The following is a 23435-nucleotide window of genomic DNA, read 5'->3' on the forward strand; positions in this document are numbered from 1 at the left end:
CATGCTCAAGTTACTTGCAGTTCCCCAAATTTGCCAGGCAATTTAGAGCCTCCAACCTGAGCAAGCGCTGTTCTCATCACCTGGAGTGCTCTTCCGTCCTTGTTCACTAGTCACCTACTTCTGAGCCAGTTGCTGACATTTCCAATGCACAGCCTTCTTCAACCACTTCCAATGATTATCATTTTCTGCTTAGCATTCATTGAGCACTTACCTCTTTTAGGCATTGTGCCAATCCGTAACACATAGGCCCTCATTTAGTCCTCACAGTCCTGGGAGGCAGGGGCTAGTGTCCACAAGTGCGAGGCTTGAGGTCACGTGGCCTGAGTTCTTAGCCGCCCGGTGACACTGCCTTTTCTGGATTTCCCTCTGCCTGGCAGAGAGCACTCAGACTTGGCATAGTAGCCTGTGTGCGTGTGCACTCCTCCCCTCATCTCTGTCCTGCCCCCAAGAGGAGACAGCCCGCAAAACTTTGAAGATGTTGGAATGAGGGTCATCATTTTTCATATCCTTTGTAAACTTCTTCCATGCTCTTTTTATTTCTTTGTGGGAATTGTTAATTGAAACTTTGTTTATAGCCATCTACATGGGCCTATTGGGCTATCTGTCGGATTTTCATGCTATAAGCATTTTTCACTTTCTGGCATGTGGCAGCTTACTTGGTGTCTTAGTGTCGAGGAGGCTGTAAAAGGGGGAGAAGACGTGATGCTTGCCCTCTGTTTGCAGAGACCACATGAGATGCAACTAGCAATTAAAGACGATACATTGAGTACTTTCACTGAGTATATGATTACATAGCATGCAAAATCTTTGGCATGGCATACAAGGCCCTTCACGATTTGTAGCTTTGTCTGGTACTTTCCCATAGAGCCCCAAGGCCCCAGCCATACTGATGTGTTTTGTGGTTCCCTGAACCTGCCATGCTTTAAATGTCTCTGTTCCTTTGCACATACTCTTCTCTTTACCAAGAATGCCTTCTCCCTCCTACCTGCCTGGTGACTTCTTATTCATCTTCTATGACAGCCTTCAGTGCAGCTTCCTTTAGACTTTTGGCTTTGGGTTTTCATGGCCTTTGTACATTTTTTTGGCAGTGTGACCCTTATATCAATTTTGTAAGTCTGTTTTGCCTGTTGAACATTGAGCTACTTGAGGGCAAGGCCTGTGTGTCAGTGATGGAAAAATGAATGCGTGACAATGAAAATTAAATATACGGAAAGGAGGGAGTGATGCTGTTCCCAAACGGCTGGTTGTCTGTCAGGAATCACATTTGGCTGCAGGAACAGAGATCTGAATAAAGGGACTTAAAGAGATGAGGGGTTCATTCTCTCAGGTGAAACAAGTTTGGAGGCAGGTGGTTAAGTGCCGGTGTGTGGGTGTCACAATGTCAGCAGGAGTCCAGGCTCTGTGCCTCTGCTCGGCCACCTTTCATGCATGGCTTCCCTCCTCAAGGTAACCTCATGGCTCCATTAGGCTGCCAGAGTTACAGCCATCTCATCTATTCCAGACAAGAAGAAAGAGAAGGGCAGTGAGTAAAGAAAAAGTGTTCTCTCCATGCAGACAGACTTCTTGAAAAGATATCCAGGATCCCACCCAACAGCTCCACCTGCATCTCATAGGCCAGAATGGAGTCACGTGGTCACCTCTAGCTGAGTTTTGCAGAGATAAATACATGGTAACAAATAGAGGTTATTTGTGCATTTAATTTAAAATGACATTTCTTTTCAAAAAAAACAGTTGTTCAATCTGAAAAGACTTTTCTCCAAAGAAGATATAAAAGTGGAAAAGTGGCCAATAAACACGTGAAAAGGTGGTCAACATCATTAGTCGTTAGGGAAGTGCAAATCAAAAACACAATGAGGTACCACTTCACACCCTCTAGGATGGCACTAAAATCAAAAAGACATAATAACAAGTGTTGACAAGGACATGGAGAAATTTAAAACCTCATACATTACAGGTTTTGTAAAAAGAACTAGAATGGTGCAGCTACTTTGGAAACCAGCCTGGTAGTTCCCGAAAATGTTAAACATTGAGTTATCATACGACCCAGCAGTTCCATTCCTGGGTATCAACCCAAGAGAATGAAAGCATCCATTCACAGAAGAACTTGTACCTGAATGTTCCATCGTAATAGCCAAAAAGTGGAAACAACCGAAGTGTCCAAACAATACTGAATGGATCAACAAATGGTGGTCTTTCCATATAATGAAGTATATGAGTGAAGTACTGATACATGCTGTAACTTGGATGAACCTCAAAAACATGATGGTAAAAGAAGCCAGTCACAAAAGACTTCCAGTTATATGTGATTATATGTTGTTATATGTAATCACACACATAAGTTATATGTGTGATTCCAGTTATATGAAATGTCCAGAACAGGCAGATCTATAGAGGCACACAGCAGATTAGTCGTTGCCTCGGGGGAGGAGGAATGGAGAGTGAGTGCTAATGGGTTTTTTTGGGGGGTGATAAAAATGTTCTAAAATTAGATAGTGGTGATGGTTGCACAACTGTGACTATACTAAAAACCATTGTACACTTTAAAAAGGGTGAATTGTATGGTATGTAAATTACATCTCAGTAAAGCTGTTTTAAAACCCAGCTTTTATCTGTTTGTAAGGCATATCTTCAAAATTAACCTCACAAGAAAGGAACTGGTAGGGGGTGGGGTGGGGTTCCTCAAACCAGTTAACATTTCAAGGATTGTATTCGTCTTCTCTTCATTTGAATCCTGGCTTTAAAACAGATCTGCCCTGCATGGTCAGGGTCAGATCCCTCTGGCTGGTTGCCCAGATGACCAAGATTCTGAGTGGTCTCTTTGTTCTGTAGACTTATCATTTCAAAAACGAACCTATTTTTCTGAGTCTCCAAAGCTGAGGAATAGAGATGCCAGGGAGTCAGCAAATAGATGTAGAAAGCCAGTTTATCTGCAAACCAGCAGAATGTCTGAAGGGGTTGCTCTGTGGGACTCTTGTTCCTAGGAGATTTTTTTTGCTGGTGGATGGGCAGTTCAGTTGGAAGCCCGTGAGGAAGTCGTGTTGTCTTTGGAAAGGTCTCTATGCCAAGAGTCTGCAGTCAGGCAACTCCTGACCAAGAGCTCTGTCTCTATAAGCCTTCGATTCCTCATCAGTGAAACCGGAAAGATAATAGCCTTTTCCACACCAGGGCAGCCGCACTGTAAATGCTGAGGGTGTGCACCAGGGGCGCAGTTCTGGAATGGCAAACTTGGGGTGGCTCCAGAGGACACAGTTTGAAGAGTGAAAGAATGAGGATTGTCTGGCAGGAGAAGAGGGCCATGGACGTCATGGGGAGTGGTTGTCAGGATGGAAGGTGGTAGAACTGATGACTAGAAGGCTGCGGTAGCAGGAGTTGTCAGAAGTTCTAGATTTGAGGAGATGTGGTAAACGATGTTAGTCGTTGGACTAAAAAAATTCATCATCCTCCTCCTTTCCCATTCGCCCTTGGATGTACATGTTGAATCCAGGCCCATCCTTGCGTTGCAACCAGGAGCTTCCATCCACATCACCTTCCCCCAGAAGGAACCAATGAAACTTCTTTTTGTTTTTGCAGGTTTTTATTGAGAGACCACAAGCAGGTCTTCCACCCTCAGATCTCTGACTACAAAAGGTGCAATGGAACATTTTTCCCTTCCCCATTCTTTTCCTTACTCCAGCGCAGGGTCTGTTTGGGGAACCTGCTCATCCCGAGGCCCCTCCCAAAGTGACTCACTAACGTGGTCTCTGACGCATCCCCGGGAAGGGAAGTGTGGTGACGGGGGGGCATCCCTTTGTGGGAGAGAGTGACCAATTATTTATCCTCCCGCATAGGATGCCCTGGCTCAATGACCTGTAAGGGCCATTTCAGCACTTGCATTCCATCTGTCCCCAAGGCCTCACCTTAGGTGAGAACTTTGGCTCTCATTCAGCTCTCAGGGTGTCTGCCTCCTCACAGCTGAAGGTTCTTCTTGTCTGAGATGGACAGTATTACCTAGTAGTATGTGTGCTCTAGGACCATGAATGACATCAAGACTAACCGAGAACTATACCAGCAATACACCGCCACGGACCCCAAGCTGCTGGCCCGCATCTCCAGGGTGCTCATCGTCTGCCAGAGTGCAGGCATTTCTGTACCCAAGGGCATCAGAAACATCTTTGAGTTTACCTGGGAGGAGCTGATCACTGACCCCATGATCCCTACCCCTTCTGAGATCCTGGGCCTGGAGATCAGCATTGGAGCCCCGCCCGTGGTGCTTATGGAACCGGCCCCTGTGCAGGCCCCTGTCAAGAACAAGCCACCCCTGCCAGTGCTACCACTGCCGATGCTGCCCGCTTCCACTGGGCCGGCCAGATTCTCCACGCACTCTCCTACCCACGGCCAACGGGGGCCGTCCAGCCAGGAGACCCTGCACAGGTTCCAGAGGCAGTCTATCCACCTGCTGACCGAGCTCCTCACCCTGAAGATGAAGGCCATGCTGGAGTCCATGTCCAGTAAATCAGCGAAGTCTGGCTCACCGGATCCTGGCTCGTTTTTCTGGGCCTGGAAGGGTCTGGCCTGGGCATGTGTGTATGCGTCCACTGTGCCCACCCCAGACAGGTCTACAAGAATGCGCCGTGAGAAGGTGGCAGCCAGGGGTCCGCTTTGCAACTCAGCTCCTTCCTGAGACCACCCCCAAGAATCATCCTTTCACCCCTCTCCGTTCTCCATTTTGTCCTCCCATCCCTCCAGCTTTGCTGAGCCCAGATTGAGAGGTTGGCCATGAGAACAGTGTGAGATATTGAAAGGGGGAGTTTGTGGAAATGATGCCGAGGTAGAGAGAGGCAGCACCCAGGAGGAGGGGGTAAATCGGGAGGGCCAGTTGGTGGGTAGCAGGGCAGAGCCAAGCAGAGCCAGAACCAGGAGAGTCGTGAGAACTGGGAGAACACCGTAGAAGAGAACTTTAAAGATTTCTCTTAATTACTCTGAGCCTTCTCCAGCATTAAAAAATCTTTTTCTTCCGGAAATTGGTTGTTTTGTAACAACAGGGCAATTTAGAATATCTGATCTACCATACAACTAGGACAAAAACGTCATTATTATACTTTTGATTAAAAAAATTAAAATAAAAAAATTGAAAGCAGAATCCCATCTGTTCCACTCCAGATTCTTCCACAAACATCCCAGCCATGGGAGTGAACTCACCTTACCAGCTTGTCTACGAGTCCTCTACTGGCTGTCTGAGTTTTTCCCTCTCAACCGGAAGGGAAGTCAAGAAGAAAACAGGTAACAGTGATTCCCAGCAAGACCTTTTGACCTACCTTTGGTGGTGGGGGTGGGATGGGGAGGGGGATAGAAGATTTCCTGTGTAGGCTGATGAGATGATTTGATTTGGTTTTCTGATAGGAAGGATATATAGCTGCCCTGGCTGGAGACCCAGCAGCTATTGACAGATTCTGTCCCATAAAAGGTGACATATCTCAACCCAGTCACTCCACTTTGCAGTCTCATCATTTGAATGTTTACAAGTGCTCCATTTCTGTTAACGCGGTTCCTCTCATCTGGGGCAACACCCCTAGCAAACCCACATCTTCCACCTCCTATGTTATCCCATACTCACCCCCTCTTCTCAGAGAGAGACCTGTGTTACCCATACTCACCCAGCAAGTGGGGGAACCAGTAACTGAACGGACGTATTTGGATACCAAGCCTAACCTTGTGTCCCCAGCTGGGTCAGTTTATGTGGGCAGAAAACAGACATAGAGGCCATTTCTTTTCTATTGCAGAAAACGCAGAGCAGAAGGAAAGGCTTAAAGGAAAGAACTGGTGGCAGGTGAGACCAAACACGGTAGCAGTGACTGTGCAGCCAGAGCTTGGAGGAGAGATGAGTTGGGGCTGGAGAGGGCAGAGAAGGAACTTTCTCTCGTGGAACTTCCAGGGCCCCCAAGGCTGTGGTGATAGAGTGGTGGGGTAGGGGAGGGACTGTATTTGCAAAGTGGTGGTGGGAGGATCCACAGAAGTTTGGGATGCTCAAAGACTGTCCAGTGCTTCCCACAGACACTGGAGGTAAGGCTAGAAGTTGAGAAGCTTGGATTTTATTCCTGAGCCCACCTCGGATTGCTATGAGATTTGCCTTCTTCCAGGCCTCACTCTCCATATCAAGTTGATCCTGTAGCCTTTCAGTCAGTGAACAAATGTTTGTTGAACAATTGCTAGTTGTCAGTCACTGTTCTTTTTTTTGGTACGCGGGCCTCTCACTGTTGCGGCCTCTCCCATTGCGGAGCACAGGCTCCGGATGCGCAGGCTCAGCAGCCATGGCTCACGGGCCCAGCCGCTCCGCGGCATGTGGGATCTTCCCGGACCGGGGCACAAACTCGTGTCCCCTGCATCGGCAGGGGGACTCTCAACCACTGCACCACCAGGGAAGCCCCAGTCACTGTTCTGAATGCTGTGGGTACATGTGTGGATTTTAAGACAAGGAACACCTTCCCTGGTGGAGGTGACATCCTCAGACTCTTGTTTCCCCTGTTCCTTTACCTCTCATGACACATTTTCTGTCACTGTGAGCATCACTTCCAGCATCCCTCTTTATATGCTCCTGGTTTATCATATCTCCTCCTGAGCTGGCCCTAAATCAATGCAGTCACTTTGAGGGGAAATGAAGTATCCTCAGGACACCCAGTGATTTCATGATTTTTTTCTTCCTAATGACCTCGGGGTGATGCCTTGAGTAAGTTTGTTCCAAAACAAAAGTTACGTACATCTGTTGGTCTCTTTGTCTATGTGGCTGTTTTCCTCTGCCACCCGAGGATGTGATTACCCCATGATGTTGCATCATTCTCACTAGGATGTTCAACGCTGGTGCATTTCTTATAGGTTCCTGATATGGTTTAGAAATTATTCTCACACATGTGTGCTAGGATGGGTGGTTAACCTTCCCTAATAGTTTATAAGGAACCGTGTGTCCTAGCTTGCCCAGGAAAGTCCCAGTTTATGCTGTTGTCCTGGCATAACTATTAATTATACACACTTTCACTCCAAAGTACCCTAGCTTAAAGAACATATTGTAGAGTCGTTGTGGTTTTAAGTCACTTTGGGTTTGGGACCTCTGCAAAATCTGTTCCATGTACACGTGCTGTCACACCTTGCCAGCTGGCCCCCTTTACAGTTCTAGGGTCATGCAGACTTGGAGCAGACAGGCTCCAGGAGTTGGACCTACTCCCTGAGCAGACAGCAGCTATTTCTGGAGCATAGCCCAACTTAACAGGCAGAGAATTGAGAGAAATCTGTCAACAGTGGTTCCTGGTTGTCACACTTGGGGACCCAAAGCAACTAGGGGCAGGCCAGAAATGGATGCTCAGGCCAGCAGATGTTCCAGGAGGTCAGCCAGCAGGTAGGTGGGCCTTAGGGTCAAGTCTCTGGTCTCATGGCTGGAGGAGTCAGGAAAGGGACCAGGAAGCACTGAAAGTGACAAGATACCAGACATGGTACCCAAGCACCAACCAGAAACCTCGAGGCTTGGCTGACAGTGAGAAAGACTCCATTCTGAGGCCTTCAGGGCTCAGTTGGAGCCTAAGCAATGCCCCTGGCCTGAAGACTCATTTTATTTTTGAGTCCAAGGTGAAGGTGAGCCTACATATATCAAGGAAGAGCATGTGGCTCCAGCTGAGTAGGCAGCAGAGACTCAGAAGCAGGCAGGACCTGAATAGATGCTTCTGGAAATTCAGCCATGGATGATCACCTCCACAATTTTATGTCATCATATCCTCATACCACCTAAGACTTGCCATGGGGGATAACTGTGAAAATAATGGAAATAAGCACAAAACATTGCCACCACAGATTTGACCAGGCAGAAGAAAGAATCAGCTCGAAGACAGGACAATGGAAATTATTGAGTCTGAAGAACAGAAAGAAAAAAGACTGAAGAAAAATGAACAGAGCCTAAGGGAACTGTGGGACACCATCAAGTGGCATATGCATGTGGGAGTCCCAGAAGAGGAAGAGAGATCAAAAGAGGCAGAGAGAATATTTAAAGAAACAATGGCTGAAATTTTCCCAAATTTGATGCAAGACATGAATATAAACGTCAGAGAAACTCAGCAGACTCCCAGAAAGATGAACTCAGAGAAACCCACACCAAGACACATTAATCATCAAACTTTCAAAAGACAAAGACAAAAAGAGAATCTTGAAAGCAGTAAGAGAGAAGTGAATCCTCACATACAATGAATTTCAATAAGATCATTAGCAGGTTTCTCATCAGAATTTGGAGGATACAAGGTACAGGGCAAATATATTCAAAATGCTTAAAGAAAAAACCTGTCAGCTAAGAATCAATCCTGAATTCAGGAAAACTGTGCTTCAAAACTGAGCAAGACATTAAGACATACAAAACCTGAGGCAGTTCATGACAACTAAATCTGTGCTGCAGGAAGTGCTCAAGGGAGTCCTGCAAGGTGAAATGAAAGGACACTAGAGAGAACCACAAAGCTATATGGAGAAATAAAGACCTCAATAAAGGTAATACATAGGAAAGAATGAAAGCTAGTATTATTGTAACAGCAGTTTGTAACGGCACTTTTTGTTTTTCTACATGATTTAAGAGACTAATATATTTAAAGAAAAAAATTAGTGTAAAAGCCAGTATTACTGTTAACTTTGGTTTGTAGCTCCAAATCTTAGTTTCTACATAATTTGAAAGATTTAAAAGAAATGTTAATTTATGTTTTGGGACATACGATATAAAAAGATGTAATTTTTAGGACATTAACAACTGACAGTGATGGGGATGATGCTGTCAAGGAGGAGAGTTTTTGTACGTTATTGAAGTTTTGTACGTTATTGAAGTTGTAATCCCCATGGTAACCACAAAGAAAATAACTACAATATGCAGAAAAGGAAATGAGAAATTTTAAAATTTCACTACAAGAAATTAAAACAAATTAAGACAGTAATGCAGGATATGAAGAGCAAAAACTCTAATAAGGCATATAGAAAATAAAAAACACAGTAACAGAAGCAAGTCCCTCCTTATCAGTAATTCCTTTAAATGTAAAAGTGATAGAGTGGTGGGGTAGGGGAGGGACTGTATTTGCAAAGTGGTGGTGGGAGGATCCACAGAAGTTTGGGATGCTCAAAGACTGTCCAGTGCTTCCCACAGACACTGGAGGTAAGGCTAGAAGTTGAGAAGCTTGGATTTTATTCCTGAGCCCACCTCGGATTGCTATGAGATTTGCCTTCTTCCAGGCCTCACTCTCCATATCAAGTTGATCCTGTAGCCTTTCAGTCAGTGAACAAATGTTTGTTGAACAATTGCTAGTTGTCAGTCACTGTTCTTTTTTTTGGTACGCGGGCCTCTCACTGTTGCGGCCTCTCCCATTGCGGAGCACAGGCTCCGGATGCGCAGGCTCAGCAGCCATGGCTCACGGGCCCAGCCGCTCCGCGGCATGTGGGATCTTCCCGGACCGGGGCACAAACTCGTGTCCCCTGCATCGGCAGGGGGACTCTCAACCACTGCACCACCAGGGAAGCCCCAGTCACTGTTCTGAATGCTGTGGGTACATGTGTGGATTTTAAGACAAGGAACACCTTCCCTGGTGGAGGTGACATCCTCAGACTCTTGTTTCCCCTGTTCCTTTACCTCTCATGACACATTTTCTGTCACTGTGAGCATCACTTCCAGCATCCCTCTTTATATGCTCCTGGTTTATCATATCTCCTCCTGAGCTGGCCCTAAATCAATGCAGTCACTTTGAGGGGAAATGAAGTATCCTCAGGACACCCAGTGATTTCATGATTTTTTTCTTCCTAATGACCTCGGGGTGATGCCTTGAGTAAGTTTGTTCCAAAACAAAAGTTACGTACATCTGTTGGTCTCTTTGTCTATGTGGCTGTTTTCCTCTGCCACCCGAGGATGTGATTACCCCATGATGTTGCATCATTCTCACTAGGATGTTCAACGCTGGTGCATTTCTTATAGGTTCCTGATATGGTTTAGAAATTATTCTCACACATGTGTGCTAGGATGGGTGGTTAACCTTCCCTAATAGTTTATAAGGAACCGTGTGTCCTAGCTTGCCCAGGAAAGTCCCAGTTTATGCTGTTGTCCTGGCATAACTATTAATTATACACACTTTCACTCCAAAGTACCCTAGCTTAAAGAACATATTGTAGAGTCGTTGTGGTTTTAAGTCACTTTGGGTTTGGGACCTCTGCAAAATCTGTTCCATGTACACGTGCTGTCACACCTTGCCAGCTGGCCCCCTTTACAGTTCTAGGGTCATGCAGACTTGGAGCAGACAGGCTCCAGGAGTTGGACCTACTCCCTGAGCAGACAGCAGCTATTTCTGGAGCATAGCCCAACTTAACAGGCAGAGAATTGAGAGAAATCTGTCAACAGTGGTTCCTGGTTGTCACACTTGGGGACCCAAAGCAACTAGGGGCAGGCCAGAAATGGATGCTCAGGCCAGCAGATGTTCCAGGAGGTCAGCCAGCAGGTAGGTGGGCCTTAGGGTCAAGTCTCTGGTCTCATGGCTGGAGGAGTCAGGAAAGGGACCAGGAAGCACTGAAAGTGACAAGATACCAGACATGGTACCCAAGCACCAACCAGAAACCTCGAGGCTTGGCTGACAGTGAGAAAGACTCCATTCTGAGGCCTTCAGGGCTCAGTTGGAGCCTAAGCAATGCCCCTGGCCTGAAGACTCATTTTATTTTTGAGTCCAAGGTGAAGGTGAGCCTACATATATCAAGGAAGAGCATGTGGCTCCAGCTGAGTAGGCAGCAGAGACTCAGAAGCAGGCAGGACCTGAATAGATGCTTCTGGAAATTCAGCCATGGATGATCACCTCCACAATTTTATGTCATCATATCCTCATACCACCTAAGACTTGCCATGGGGGATAACTGTGAAAATAATGGAAATAAGCACAAAACATTGCCACCACAGATTTGACCAGGCAGAAGAAAGAATCAGCTCGAAGACAGGACAATGGAAATTATTGAGTCTGAAGAACAGAAAGAAAAAAGACTGAAGAAAAATGAACAGAGCCTAAGGGAACTGTGGGACACCATCAAGTGGCATATGCATGTGGGAGTCCCAGAAGAGGAAGAGAGATCAAAAGAGGCAGAGAGAATATTTAAAGAAACAATGGCTGAAATTTTCCCAAATTTGATGCAAGACATGAATATAAACGTCAGAGAAACTCAGCAGACTCCCAGAAAGATGAACTCAGAGAAACCCACACCAAGACACATTAATCATCAAACTTTCAAAAGACAAAGACAAAAAGAGAATCTTGAAAGCAGTAAGAGAGAAGTGAATCCTCACATACAATGAATTTCAATAAGATCATTAGCAGGTTTCTCATCAGAATTTGGAGGATACAAGGTACAGGGCAAATATATTCAAAATGCTTAAAGAAAAAACCTGTCAGCTAAGAATCAATCCTGAATTCAGGAAAACTGTGCTTCAAAACTGAGCAAGACATTAAGACATACAAAACCTGAGGCAGTTCATGACAACTAAATCTGTGCTGCAGGAAGTGCTCAAGGGAGTCCTGCAAGGTGAAATGAAAGGACACTAGAGAGAACCACAAAGCTATATGGAGAAATAAAGACCTCAATAAAGGTAATACATAGGAAAGAATGAAAGCTAGTATTATTGTAACAGCAGTTTGTAACGGCACTTTTTGTTTTTCTACATGATTTAAGAGACTAATATATTTAAAGAAAAAAATTAGTGTAAAAGCCAGTATTACTGTTAACTTTGGTTTGTAGCTCCAAATCTTAGTTTCTACATAATTTGAAAGATTTAAAAGAAATGTTAATTTATGTTTTGGGACATACGATATAAAAAGATGTAATTTTTAGGACATTAACAACTGACAGTGATGGGGATGATGCTGTCAAGGAGGAGAGTTTTTGTACGTTATTGAAGTTTTGTACGTTATTGAAGTTGTAATCCCCATGGTAACCACAAAGAAAATAACTACAATATGCAGAAAAGGAAATGAGAAATTTTAAAATTTCACTACAAGAAATTAAAACAAATTAAGACAGTAATGCAGGATATGAAGAGCAAAAACTCTAATAAGGCATATAGAAAATAAAAAACACAGTAACAGAAGCAAGTCCCTCCTTATCAGTAATTCCTTTAAATGTAAATTGGCTAAATTTTGTAATCAAAAGACTGAGATTGGGAGAATGAATAGCAACTCATGATCCAACTATACGCTATAAGAGACTCACTTGAGATCCAGAGACACAATTGGGTTTAAATGTGAAAATATGGAAAAAGATATTCCATGCAAATAGTAACCAAAGGAGAGCAGAGGTGACTATACTAATATCAGATAAAACAGACTTTAAATTTAAAAAGATTACAAGAGACAAAGAAGGACATTCTATAATAATAAAATTTCAATACAGTAAGAAGATACAACAGTTATAAACATTTATGCACCTAATGACAGGCTGTCAAAATATATGAAGCAAAACCTGACCAGTTGAAGACAAGTAGTTCTACAGTAATAGTGGATAGAATAACAGACAGAAGTAAGAAAATAAAAAACAACACGATAAATCAACTAGATCTAACAGACACATGCAGAACACAAACAAAACAACAAAAACAGTGCACATTCTTTTCAAGTGTACATGGGACATTTCTAGGATAGATCATATGTTAGGCCACAAATTAAGTCTCAGTAGATTAAAAGAAATAGATTTCACTCAAAGTATCTTATCTTACCACAATGAGATGAAGTTAGAAATCAGTAACAGAAGGAAAACTGGAACATTTATAAAATTGTGGAAATTAAATAACACACACCTAATCAATGGATCAAAGAAGAAATTACAAGGAAAACTATAAAATACTAGAGACAAATGAAAATGAAAACAGCGGGCTTCCCTGGTGGTACAGTGGTTGAGAGTCCACCTGCCGATGCAGGGGACATGGGTTCGTGCCCCGGTCTGGGAAGATCCCACATGCTGCGGAGTGGCTAGGCCCGTGAGCCATGGCCGCTGAGCCTGTGTGTCCGGAGCCTGTGCTCTGCAACGGGAGAGGCCACAACAGTGAGAGGCCCATGTACTGCAAAAAAAAAAAAAAGAAAAAAGAAAATGAAAGCAGCATACCAAAACTTATGGGGTGCAATGAAAGTAATGCTAAGGGGAAAATTTGTAGCTTTAATGCTTACATTAAAAGGCAAGAAAGATCTCAAGTAAACAACCTAACTTTACAACTTAAGGAACTTTAAACTAAACCCAAAGCTAGAGAAGGAAGGAAATAAAGGTTAGAGCAGAGATAAACTAAATAGAGAATATAAAAACAACAGAAAATCAATGAAACCAAAAGTTGATGCTTCAGAAAGATCAACACAATTGACAAATCTTTAGCTAGATGGACTAAGAAAAAAAGAAAGGAGACTCAAATTCCTAAAATCAGAATTGAAAATGGGACACAACTATTGATTCTACAGAAATAAAAGGGATTATCAGAGAGTACTATGAACAACTAACTGTATGCCAACAAATTGGATAACCTGCATGAAGTGGACAGATTCCTAAAACACAAAACCTACTTAGACTAAATCATGAAGAAATAGAAAATTTGAACTAGACCTATAAATAGTAAGAGATTCAATCAGTTATCAAAAATCTCCCAACAAAGAAAATCCCTGGACCTGATAACTTCAGTGATGAATTCTACCGAACATTTAAAGAAGAATTAATGCCAATTGTTCTAAAATTTTTCCCCAAAATTGAAGAGGGAACACTTCCCAACTCATTCTGTGAGGCCAATATTGCCCTGATATTGGAGCCAAAGGCACTAGAAGAAGACTACAGACCAATATACCTGATGAACATTGTTGCAAAATTCCTTAGCAAAATATTAGCAAACAGAATTCGGCAGCATAATAAAAGGATTATACAACATGACACTAAACAGGATTTATTCCTGGAATGCAACTTCTCTGGTGGTCCAGTGGTTGACTCCATGCTGCCAATGCAGGGGGCCCTGGTTCGAACCCTGTTCAGGGAACTAGATCCCACATGCCTCAACTAAAAGATCCCGCATGCCACAATGAAGATCCCGAGTGCCACAACCAAGACCTGGCACAGCCAAATAAATAAATATTTTAAAAAATTGAAAAGAAAGATTTGGTCTATGCCTATAATGGAATATTATGTAGCCTTAAAAAGGAAGGGAATTCTGCAATATGTTATAACATGGGTGAAACATGGGGACATTATGCTACATGAAACAAACCAGTCACAAAAAAGTCAAATACTGTATGATTCCACTTATAGGAGGTACTTAGAGTACTCAAAATCATAAAGATAGAAAGTAGATTGGCAGTTGCCAGGGGCTGGGGGTAGGGGAGAATGGGGGGTTATTGTTACAGAGTTTCAATTTTATAAGATAAAAAGAGTTACGGGAATAGATGGTGATAACGGTTGCACAACACTGTGAATGTATTTAATACCACTGAACTTGCCTCTTAAAATTTAAGTCGCTAAATTTTTGTTATACGTATTTTACCACAAGCACACACAAAAGCCCGCAAAACATCACAGTCTTGAGTCTCAGTTGATATATTCTGCCCTCTGCCGAAGGCCGAGGTAAGCCAGCATCAGAGAAGTGTTGAAGCCCTTGAGCCATTGAGCCATTGAGATGGAACTGGGACTTTTTGTCTTAAGTCAGAAGTGTCACAAGGGAATCCCTTCTGTATCCACCACAGCCATGTGTGTGCTCTCTCTACCCAGGACCAGGCCGCCCTTGGGGAAATGTGGCTGGATTCACCACTCTGCATGAGTGTTCCTGACACACACTCGGTTGACTCACAGAGCGCCGCCTCTGTTTCATAAGTGACCTGCTGGGGATTCTTATCCCTGGAAGCATAAATGATTCCCACAGTTATTTTGATTCTCAAGGGATGCAGCTCTCCTGCTCTCCCCGCCCCCTCACCCCAGGTGAACATAACGTCTTGAGGAACCATTTTCTAAAACCCTCCCTAACCTGTTCATCTCCAGCTACAGGCAAACCCCCAAATTTGGAAGAAGTAGTCTTGACATCCCCACAACGAGGAGCGGGAACCTCTGCCTCTGAGGTTATCGAGTTCAGCGACCCCTGCCCTGAAGCCCAGGAGAAGCTGCAGGAGATGTGTCGCCTTATGTGAGCACCTTAGTGGTTGGGGGTGCATGGGAGAGGAGGGCACAGCCTGTGTGTGCGTGGAGGGGGATCACGGACATGTTGGCTCCCCAGTGCCCCCAGCCACAGTGACAGGGTGATAGTTGTCCCTCACACACAGGTCCCTAGTCCTTCCACAATCACAGTCATTTTCAGTCCTACTATGACCTTATGAGGAAGGCAGGTTTATGCCCGTTTTACAGATGAGGAAACTGAGGTACCCCAAGCACATGGTAAGGCATTGTCTGAGGTCCCACAGCTCAATGGGCCTGTCCCAGGGCAATGTTCTTTGCCTCGTCACCAGTGAGACCCCTTTGCATGGCTTCTTAAAGTTTACACACCCTTACAGTTAAGAACGTTTATTTCTTGACATAATTTGTCAGATGTTCTCTTAGAAAAAAAGGAACAGCTCTCAAAACAAAAAACACTGACATGGGTGATTAATGGTATTTATGATTTTGTGTGTCCCACAAGTCCTAGCAAGTGAATCTGCGTTCCTCCAAAGGCCTGGACCATGGGCCATAAAGGATTTCAAACCTAGTTACATCTAAGCATATATGTGTCCTGGGGCTCACAGGCCAGTGTCACTGCAGCTGTAGAAAATGCGTAGAGGGCAGCCACCCAGTTTGCTCCTTACTGTGACATTCCAGAAGGAAGCTGTCTTCCTTTGTAAGCTCAGGATTGGGAGGTGATCAAAGCCTCCAGCTCTGCCACCCCGTTCCACACGCAGCTCCACTCCATGGGTCCCCACTCCTGTGCAAAAGGTGGAAATCAGGCCAGGGCCGGTCTCAAAGGGGTATGGGGACCTTCCCAGTTCTTCCTAAAAACATTACCTGTAAGGATGAGGGGTTGGGGTAGGGACAGATAATTTGGGGACAGGGAAATGGAATGGGAGTCTGGGGAGCTGGGGAGGGGCTGTAGAGAGCCTGGTGAGTGAGAGGCAAGTGGCTAGAAAATATGTTGGTCTCCTTCCCTGCAGAGAAGCCGAAAGGGTCTCGTGGAAAGGGAGGAATTTCTACCCATGATCTTACGCAACTACAGGGCAAAGATGCCCCCTCATCTAATGTCTACCCCCAAAGGGGACGCTCAGATCCCAAGCTCCCACCAACCGCACCCTCCAGGTGCTCAGACTTCCACTCCCACCCCTCACCAACCTCCTGCCCGTCATCTTCACTTGGACCGGCATTCTCAGGAATGGAAGGCACCCGAGAAGGCCATCAAGTTGCATTACACCTTCTATGATGGGTCCTTCTTCGTTTAGTATCCTTTTATTTGGTGCTTGCCTTTCTCCCCAGCAGCTCAGCCCAGAGAACTCCAGGCTTTGACAAAGCCAGAGTGTTTCCTTTGGCTTTTCATTTGGTCAGAGAAGTCTGGTGACGGGTCCTCTGGGATATTAAGAGTTTGTTCAGGTCAGAGAAGAAGTACCAAGAGTCAAGCCTCAAATTCAGTCCTGATCAACCAGTACGTACTGAACCCGACTATCTGTGATTACGTGTCAGTGCGGGCTGCGGGTGCAGCAGCAGTCCCTGCCTTCGAGGCTCTCCCAGGTGGGAAGAGGTTGGAGACACAGAACAATTCATCTCTAGCTGAGAGAAGGTGATAGGAGACCCTCCATCCTGGGGGGGGGGGTCTTTGTCCTTCTGTCCCAAGCTCAATGGGTAAGTACTGTGGTTCTTGCATATTTTGCCGCCAAGATCCATGTATTTGGAGTCTAACCCGCACTGCACATACCCCACCTAGCACATGCTCGGGTTGATCTGCAGCTGAGGTCTGGCGGTACTCATGAAAATGTGGGCAGCTGGGTCCCAACCTCGGGGTGTGTGAGTGGCACAAGGGGACACATTTTCTCATTGAGAATCTGGTGAAAGCTATAGACCCTCTTCCCAGAAATATGAACTGATACACATGCATGTAAAACATTTCCTGTGATTGCAGGGGGTCTGCGGACCTTCAAAGCTTGTCCATGCACCAAGAACCCTAGACTGAGGAAAACTAAGATTTCTAACATGCAGGGTAAAGGCTGAGAGTTATGCATATTTTAGCATGAATGGAGTCAGGTTGCTTTCTTCATTCACAGATGTTTATCGAGTATTATATGCAATGATTAATGGAATGGAGTGAATGTACCACTTTACCTTAGAGGGAGGTGGCTGTCTGAGCCGTCTCAACAGGCGGCCCAGCAGGCCTTTCTGGCCATGGCCCCCCTCGCTTCCTTTGGCCTCCTCTCCACTGAACTGGGAATTCAGAATTGCAGTGCCTGTCAAAGGAGTCCTATGGTTTCTCTGACCATAAATGAGTGCATTCATTACCCTCTGCTCAGCCCTGCTTCCAGGGCACCTTGTGCATTGAACTCAGCACACACCTTCCCAGGCAGCTGCTGCTCACAGGGGTCATGGGGCTCCCTCTCCCCCCTTTTCTTCCTCAACACTGCATTGAATGGGACCATCAGCCTGAACTCGTGAAGCTGTGTCCGTGAATTAGGTTGCTATTGGCAGGACCAGAGAGGGGTGGACAAGTGTAGATAAGGGGATCAAGGTACTTCAGACCAGCCTGCTGGGATCCATGTTCGCTTCCCTGCCACAGAATCCCAAGGACCCCCTGCTGGGACCACCCGAGACCTCAGGCCATCGATGCTGGTGTGCTTGACTCAGACCCCGGTGATCTTGGTCATTAATGTATTTCTGCTGTGGGAGTCCCAAGAGGCCTGGATTCTAGGCCCAGTTCTTCTTGGTGACCCTGCATAAGCCATTCCATCTCTCTGGGCCTCACTTCTCTCCATTATAAGGTGAGAAAGTTGGACCCAGTGATCTTGAAGGACAGCATCTGTGTTACTGTGATCAAATGGCCAAAACACACGTGCAGCTGTTGGATCCCTCTGGAGTAGAGAAAATGTTTCGGAGACACTTCCCTCCCTCACGGGTTCCACAGAACCCTGGACTTGGCAGCTAATTCTGTCTTCACGGAGACTGCTGGGCAAAACTCTCAGGTAGAAGTGATGTGTCTGCCCTTGGATTGCCAAAAAGCTCCAAGCCCCAGTGGGTTTGCACTGGTCAGTGTCAGACCCCAGAACCATCCCCGGCATCCCTTTCATTTGGGCTGTCAGCATCTCCTTGGACCTCTCTCCTCAATGGCTGAGTCTCCTGTCAAACTTCCCTCAAGTCCTTTTTCATACAAAGATACAACTCACCACATTAAAAACAAACCATAATCACCATGTGCCCAGTACTGTGCTAAGTGCTGTTCCTTTAGGGATTTGTTGAGCACTCAGAACTGCTGTGTGAGGTGCACATTTTTTTTAATATGTAAAATGGACATAACATTTACCATTTTAAGCATTTTGAAGTGTACAATTCAGTGGCATTCATAGTGTTGAACAACCATCACGACTATCTAGTTTCCAGCACTTTTTCATCACCTCAGAAGGAAACCCTGTACCTAATAAGCAGTCCCTCCCCATTTCTCCTCCCCCACAGTCCCTGGCAACTGCTCATCTCCTTTCTGTCTCTATGCATTTCCCTATTCCAGACACTGCATGTAAATGGAGTCACACAGTATGTGGTCTTTTTATCTGGCTTCTTTCACTTAGCATAATGTTTTCGAGGTTCTTCCATGTTGTAGTATGCATCAGTTCTCCCAATTCCCCGACCAGGGATTGAACCCCAGCCCTTGGCAGTGGAAGCACAGAGTCCTAACCACTGGACCTCCAGGGAATTCCCTCCTTTTGTTTTTTTGATTGGGGTGAAATTCACATGACGTAAAGTCAGTCCTTTTAATGTGTACAATTTAGTGGCATTTAGCACATTTACAGTGTTGTGCAACCAACTCCTCCATTGAGTTCACCCCAAAAGAAAACCCTATACCCATTAATTGGTCACTCCTCATTTCTGCCTACCCCCAGGGGCAACCACCAATCTGTTTTTTTGTCTCTATGGATTTGCCTATTCTGCACATCTCATATAAATGGAATCTTACAGTATGTGGCCTTTTATGCCTGGCTTCCTTCACTTAATGTTTTCAAGATTCATACATGTTGTAGCATGTGTCAGAATTTCCTTCTTTTTCGTGGCTGACTAATATTCTATTGTATGGATATACCACTTTTTAAAATCCATTCTTTCATTTATGGACATTAGATTGCTCCCACCATTTGGCTAGTATGAATAATGCTGCTATGAACATTCTTGGAGAAGTTTTTATTTGCACACTGTTTTCATTTCTTTTCGGTCTATACCTAGGAGTGGAATTACTGGGTCATACGATAATTCTATATTTAACTTATTAACTTATTATGAAAACATTCAGAATGTTTTCCAAAGTGGCTGCACCATTTTACATTCCCACCAGCAATGTGTGAGGGTTTCAATTTCTCCACATCCTTGACTATACTTGATATTTTCCAATTTTTAATTTCCAGCCATTCTAGTGGGTGTGAAGTGATATCTTGTCATGGTTTTGACTTGCATTTCCCTAATAGCTAATGATTAGGAGCATTTTCATGTGCCTTCTTTGTATAATCTTCTTTGTAGAAATGTGTATTCAAGTCCTTTGCCCATTTTTTGATTAAGTTGTGAGTTCTTTTTATATTGTGGATACTAGGCCCTTATCAGATATATAATTTACATATATTTTTCCTGTACTGTGAGGTGTCTTTTCATACTCTTGATAGCATCCTTTGATATACAAAAGATTTAAATTTTGATGACGTCCAGTTTTTCTATATTTTTGGATTTTATATCTAAGAAACTATTCCTTATTCCTCTGTTTTCTTCTAAGAGCTTTATAGTTATAGCTCTTAGGTCTAGATCTCTGGTCCATTTTTCAGTTGATCTTTGCATATAGTATGAGTAAGGGTCCAACTTCATTCTTTTGCATGTGGTTCCCAATTGTCCTAGCACTATTTGTTGAAGAAACTATTCTTTCCCTCATTGAATGGTCTTGTCGCCCTTGTTGAAAATCAATTGACCATAGATATATGGGCTTATTTTTGGACTCTCAATTCTGTTCTGTTGATATATATGTCTATTATGCCAGAACCACACTGTTTTATTATCACTTTGTAGTAAGTGTTGAAATCAATAAGTGTGGGTCCTTCATCTTTATTCTTTTCTTCAAGATTATTTTGGTTATTTGGGTACCCTTGCAATTCTGTACGAGTTTTAGGATCAAGTTTTCCATTGCTGCAAAAAAGATTGATGGGATTGATAGGGATTGCATTGTATTGGGTTGGCCAAAAAGACCCTAAGATGTTACAGAAAAACCCAAACAAACTTTTTGTCCAACCCAATATCTGTAGATCACTGTGGGGAGCATTGCCATTAACAATATTAATTCTTCCAATCCATGAACACCGGGAACAAATGATCTGAAATGCTATATGAGCAACAACTACAATAGAAAAGTAATAAACAAAAGGAAATGATACCATTTACAATAACATCAAAAAGGATAAAATACTTTGGAATAAATTTAACCAAGGAGGTGTAAAACTCATACACTGAAAACTACAAAATATTGCTGAAGTAGAGAGGACTGAAATGAATGGAAAGACATCCCATGTTCATGAAGGACAACTTATTTCTATGTGTTGGTGTTGTATCCTGCAACTTTGCTTTGCATGTTTCTAGAAATTGGTCCTTTTCAACTAGGTTACCTAACTGGTAGAGGTACAGATCTTCATATAATTCTCTTATGATCTTTTTTCATTTCTGTAAGGTCAGTAGTAATGTCTCCACTTTCATTTCTGATTTTAGGAATTTGAGTCTTCCTTTTTTTTTCCCCCCTCAGTCAGTGTAGCTAAAGTTTTGTTAATTTTACAGATCGTTTCAAAGAACCATTTTTGGGTTTTGTCAGTTCTCTCTATTGTTTTTTCTTTTCTCTGTTTTGTTTTACTTTTCTCTAATCTTTATTATTTCCTTCCTCTGCTAGCTTTAGTTTTACTTTACTGTTCTTTTTATAGTTCATTACGGTAGAAGGTTGGGTTATTGAATTGAGATCTTTCTTCTCCTTTAACATGAATATTTAAAAAATTTTATTGGTGTGTAGTTGATTTACAATGTTGTTAGTTTCTGCTGTACAGCAAAGTGAATCACTTATACATATATCCACTCTTAGTTTTTTAAATTTTTAATCTTTTAATCTTTTTTTAAATTGAAGTATCGTTGATTTACTATATCCACTCTTTTTCAGATTCTTTTCCCATACAGGTCATTACAGAGTATTGAGAAGAATTCCCTGTGCTATACAGTAGGTTCTTATTAGTTATCTACTTTTTATATAGTAGTGTGTATATGTCAATCCCAATCTCCCAGTTTGTCCCTCCCCCCCCGTTTCCCCCCTAGTAACATAAGTTCGTTTTCTACATCTATTTCTACATCTATTTCTATTTTGTAAATAAGTTCATTTGTACCATTTTTTCAGATTCCACATATAAGTGATATCATATGATATTTGTCTTTCTCTGACTGACTTACTTCACTCAGTATGACAATCTCTAGGCTGTATAAACAAATGAAATAATGCCATTTGCAGCAACATGGATTGGGCCTAGAGACTGTCATAATGTGAATATTTATAGCTGTAAATTTCTCTCTGAGTACTGCTTTCACCTGATCCCATAAGTTTGGGTATTTTGTGTTTTTGTTTTCATTTATCTCAAAAGTATTTTCTGATTTCCCTTGTGATTTATTCTCTATCCATTAGTTGTTTAAAAGTGTGTGCTTAATTTCCACCTGTCTGTGAATTTTCTAAATTTCCTTCTGCCAGTGATTTCTAGTTTCATTCTGTTGTCAGAGAATATACTCTTTATGGTTCCAGTTTTTTGAAATTTATTGAGACTTGTTTTGTGGCCTAACATACTGTGTAGACCAGAGAGCAATCCTTGTGAACTTGAGAAGAACGTGTATTCTCCTGTTGTCAAGTGGAATGTTCTGTATATGCCTGGTAGCTCTAGTTGGTTTATACTATTTTTCAAGTCCTCTGATTTTCTATCTAGTTTTTCTAATCTCTCTATTGTTTTTTCTTTTCTCTGTTTTGTTTTACTTTTCTCTAATCTTTATTATTTCCTTCCTCTGCTAGCTTTAGTTTTACTTTACTGTTCTTTTTATAGTTCATTACGGTAGAAGGTTGGGTTATTGAATTGAGATCTTTCTTCTCCTTTAACATGAATATTTAAAAAATTTTATTGGTGTGTAGTTGATTTACAATGTTGTTAGTTTCTGCTGTACAGCAAAGTGAATCACTTATACATATATCCACTCTTAGTTTTTTAAATTTTTAATCTTTTAATCTTTTTTTAAATTGAAGTATCGTTGATTTACTATATCCACTCTTTTTCAGATTCTTTTCCCATACAGGTCATTACAGAGTATTGAGAAGAATTCCCTGTGCTATACAGTAGGTTCTTATTAGTTATCTACTTTTTATATAGTAGTGTGTATATGTCAATCCCAATCTCCCAGTTTGTCCCTCCCCCCCCGTTTCCCCCCTAGTAACATAAGTTCGTTTTCTACATCTATTTCTACATCTATTTCTATTTTGTAAATAAGTTCATTTGTACCATTTTTTCAGATTCCACATATAAGTGATATCATATGATATTTGTCTTTCTCTGACTGACTTACTTCACTCAGTATGACAATCTCTAGGCTGTATAAACAAATGAAATAATGCCATTTGCAGCAACATGGATTGGGCCTAGAGACTGTCATAATGTGAATATTTATAGCTGTAAATTTCTCTCTGAGTACTGCTTTCACCTGATCCCATAAGTTTGGGTATTTTGTGTTTTTGTTTTCATTTATCTCAAAAGTATTTTCTGATTTCCCTTGTGATTTATTCTCTATCCATTAGTTGTTTAAAAGTGTGTGCTTAATTTCCACCTGTCTGTGAATTTTCTAAATTTCCTTCTGCCAGTGATTTCTAGTTTCATTCTGTTGTCAGAGAATATACTCTTTATGGTTCCAGTTTTTTGAAATTTATTGAGACTTGTTTTGTGGCCTAACATACTGTGTAGACCAGAGAGCAATCCTTGTGAACTTGAGAAGAACGTGTATTCTCCTGTTGTCAAGTGGAATGTTCTGTATATGCCTGGTAGCTCTAGTTGGTTTATACTATTTTTCAAGTCCTCTGATTTTCTATCTAGTTTTTCTAGCCATTATTGAAAGTAAGGTAGTGAAGTGTCTCTTATTGTAGAACTATTTCTTCCTCTAATTCTGTGCATTTTTGCTTTATATATTTTAGGGCTCTGTTGCTAGGTGTTTATATGTCTATA

General features: G+C 42.8%; 1 protein-coding gene across 1 annotated transcript in view; it reads left to right on the forward strand.

The window, feature by feature from the left end:
* The first annotated feature begins 4012 nt into the window (after window positions 1–4012).
* FAM194C (family with sequence similarity 149 member C) overlaps window positions 4013–23435 on the forward strand; it is a 37124-nt gene continuing 17701 nt past the window's right edge. Inside the window, 5 exon segments of the mRNA XM_024756482.1 lie at window positions 4013–4487; window positions 5140–5259; window positions 15016–15151; window positions 16146–16180; window positions 16183–16426. Coding sequence (XP_024612250.1) covers window positions 4013–4487; window positions 5140–5259; window positions 15016–15151; window positions 16146–16180; window positions 16183–16426 — 1010 coding nt within the window.

This window comes from Neophocaena asiaeorientalis, unplaced genomic scaffold, assembly GCF_003031525.2.
Source record: "Neophocaena asiaeorientalis asiaeorientalis breed wild unplaced genomic scaffold, Neophocaena_asiaeorientalis_V1.1 scaffold392, whole genome shotgun sequence".
Taxonomy (NCBI): Eukaryota; Metazoa; Chordata; class Mammalia; order Artiodactyla; family Phocoenidae; genus Neophocaena; species Neophocaena asiaeorientalis.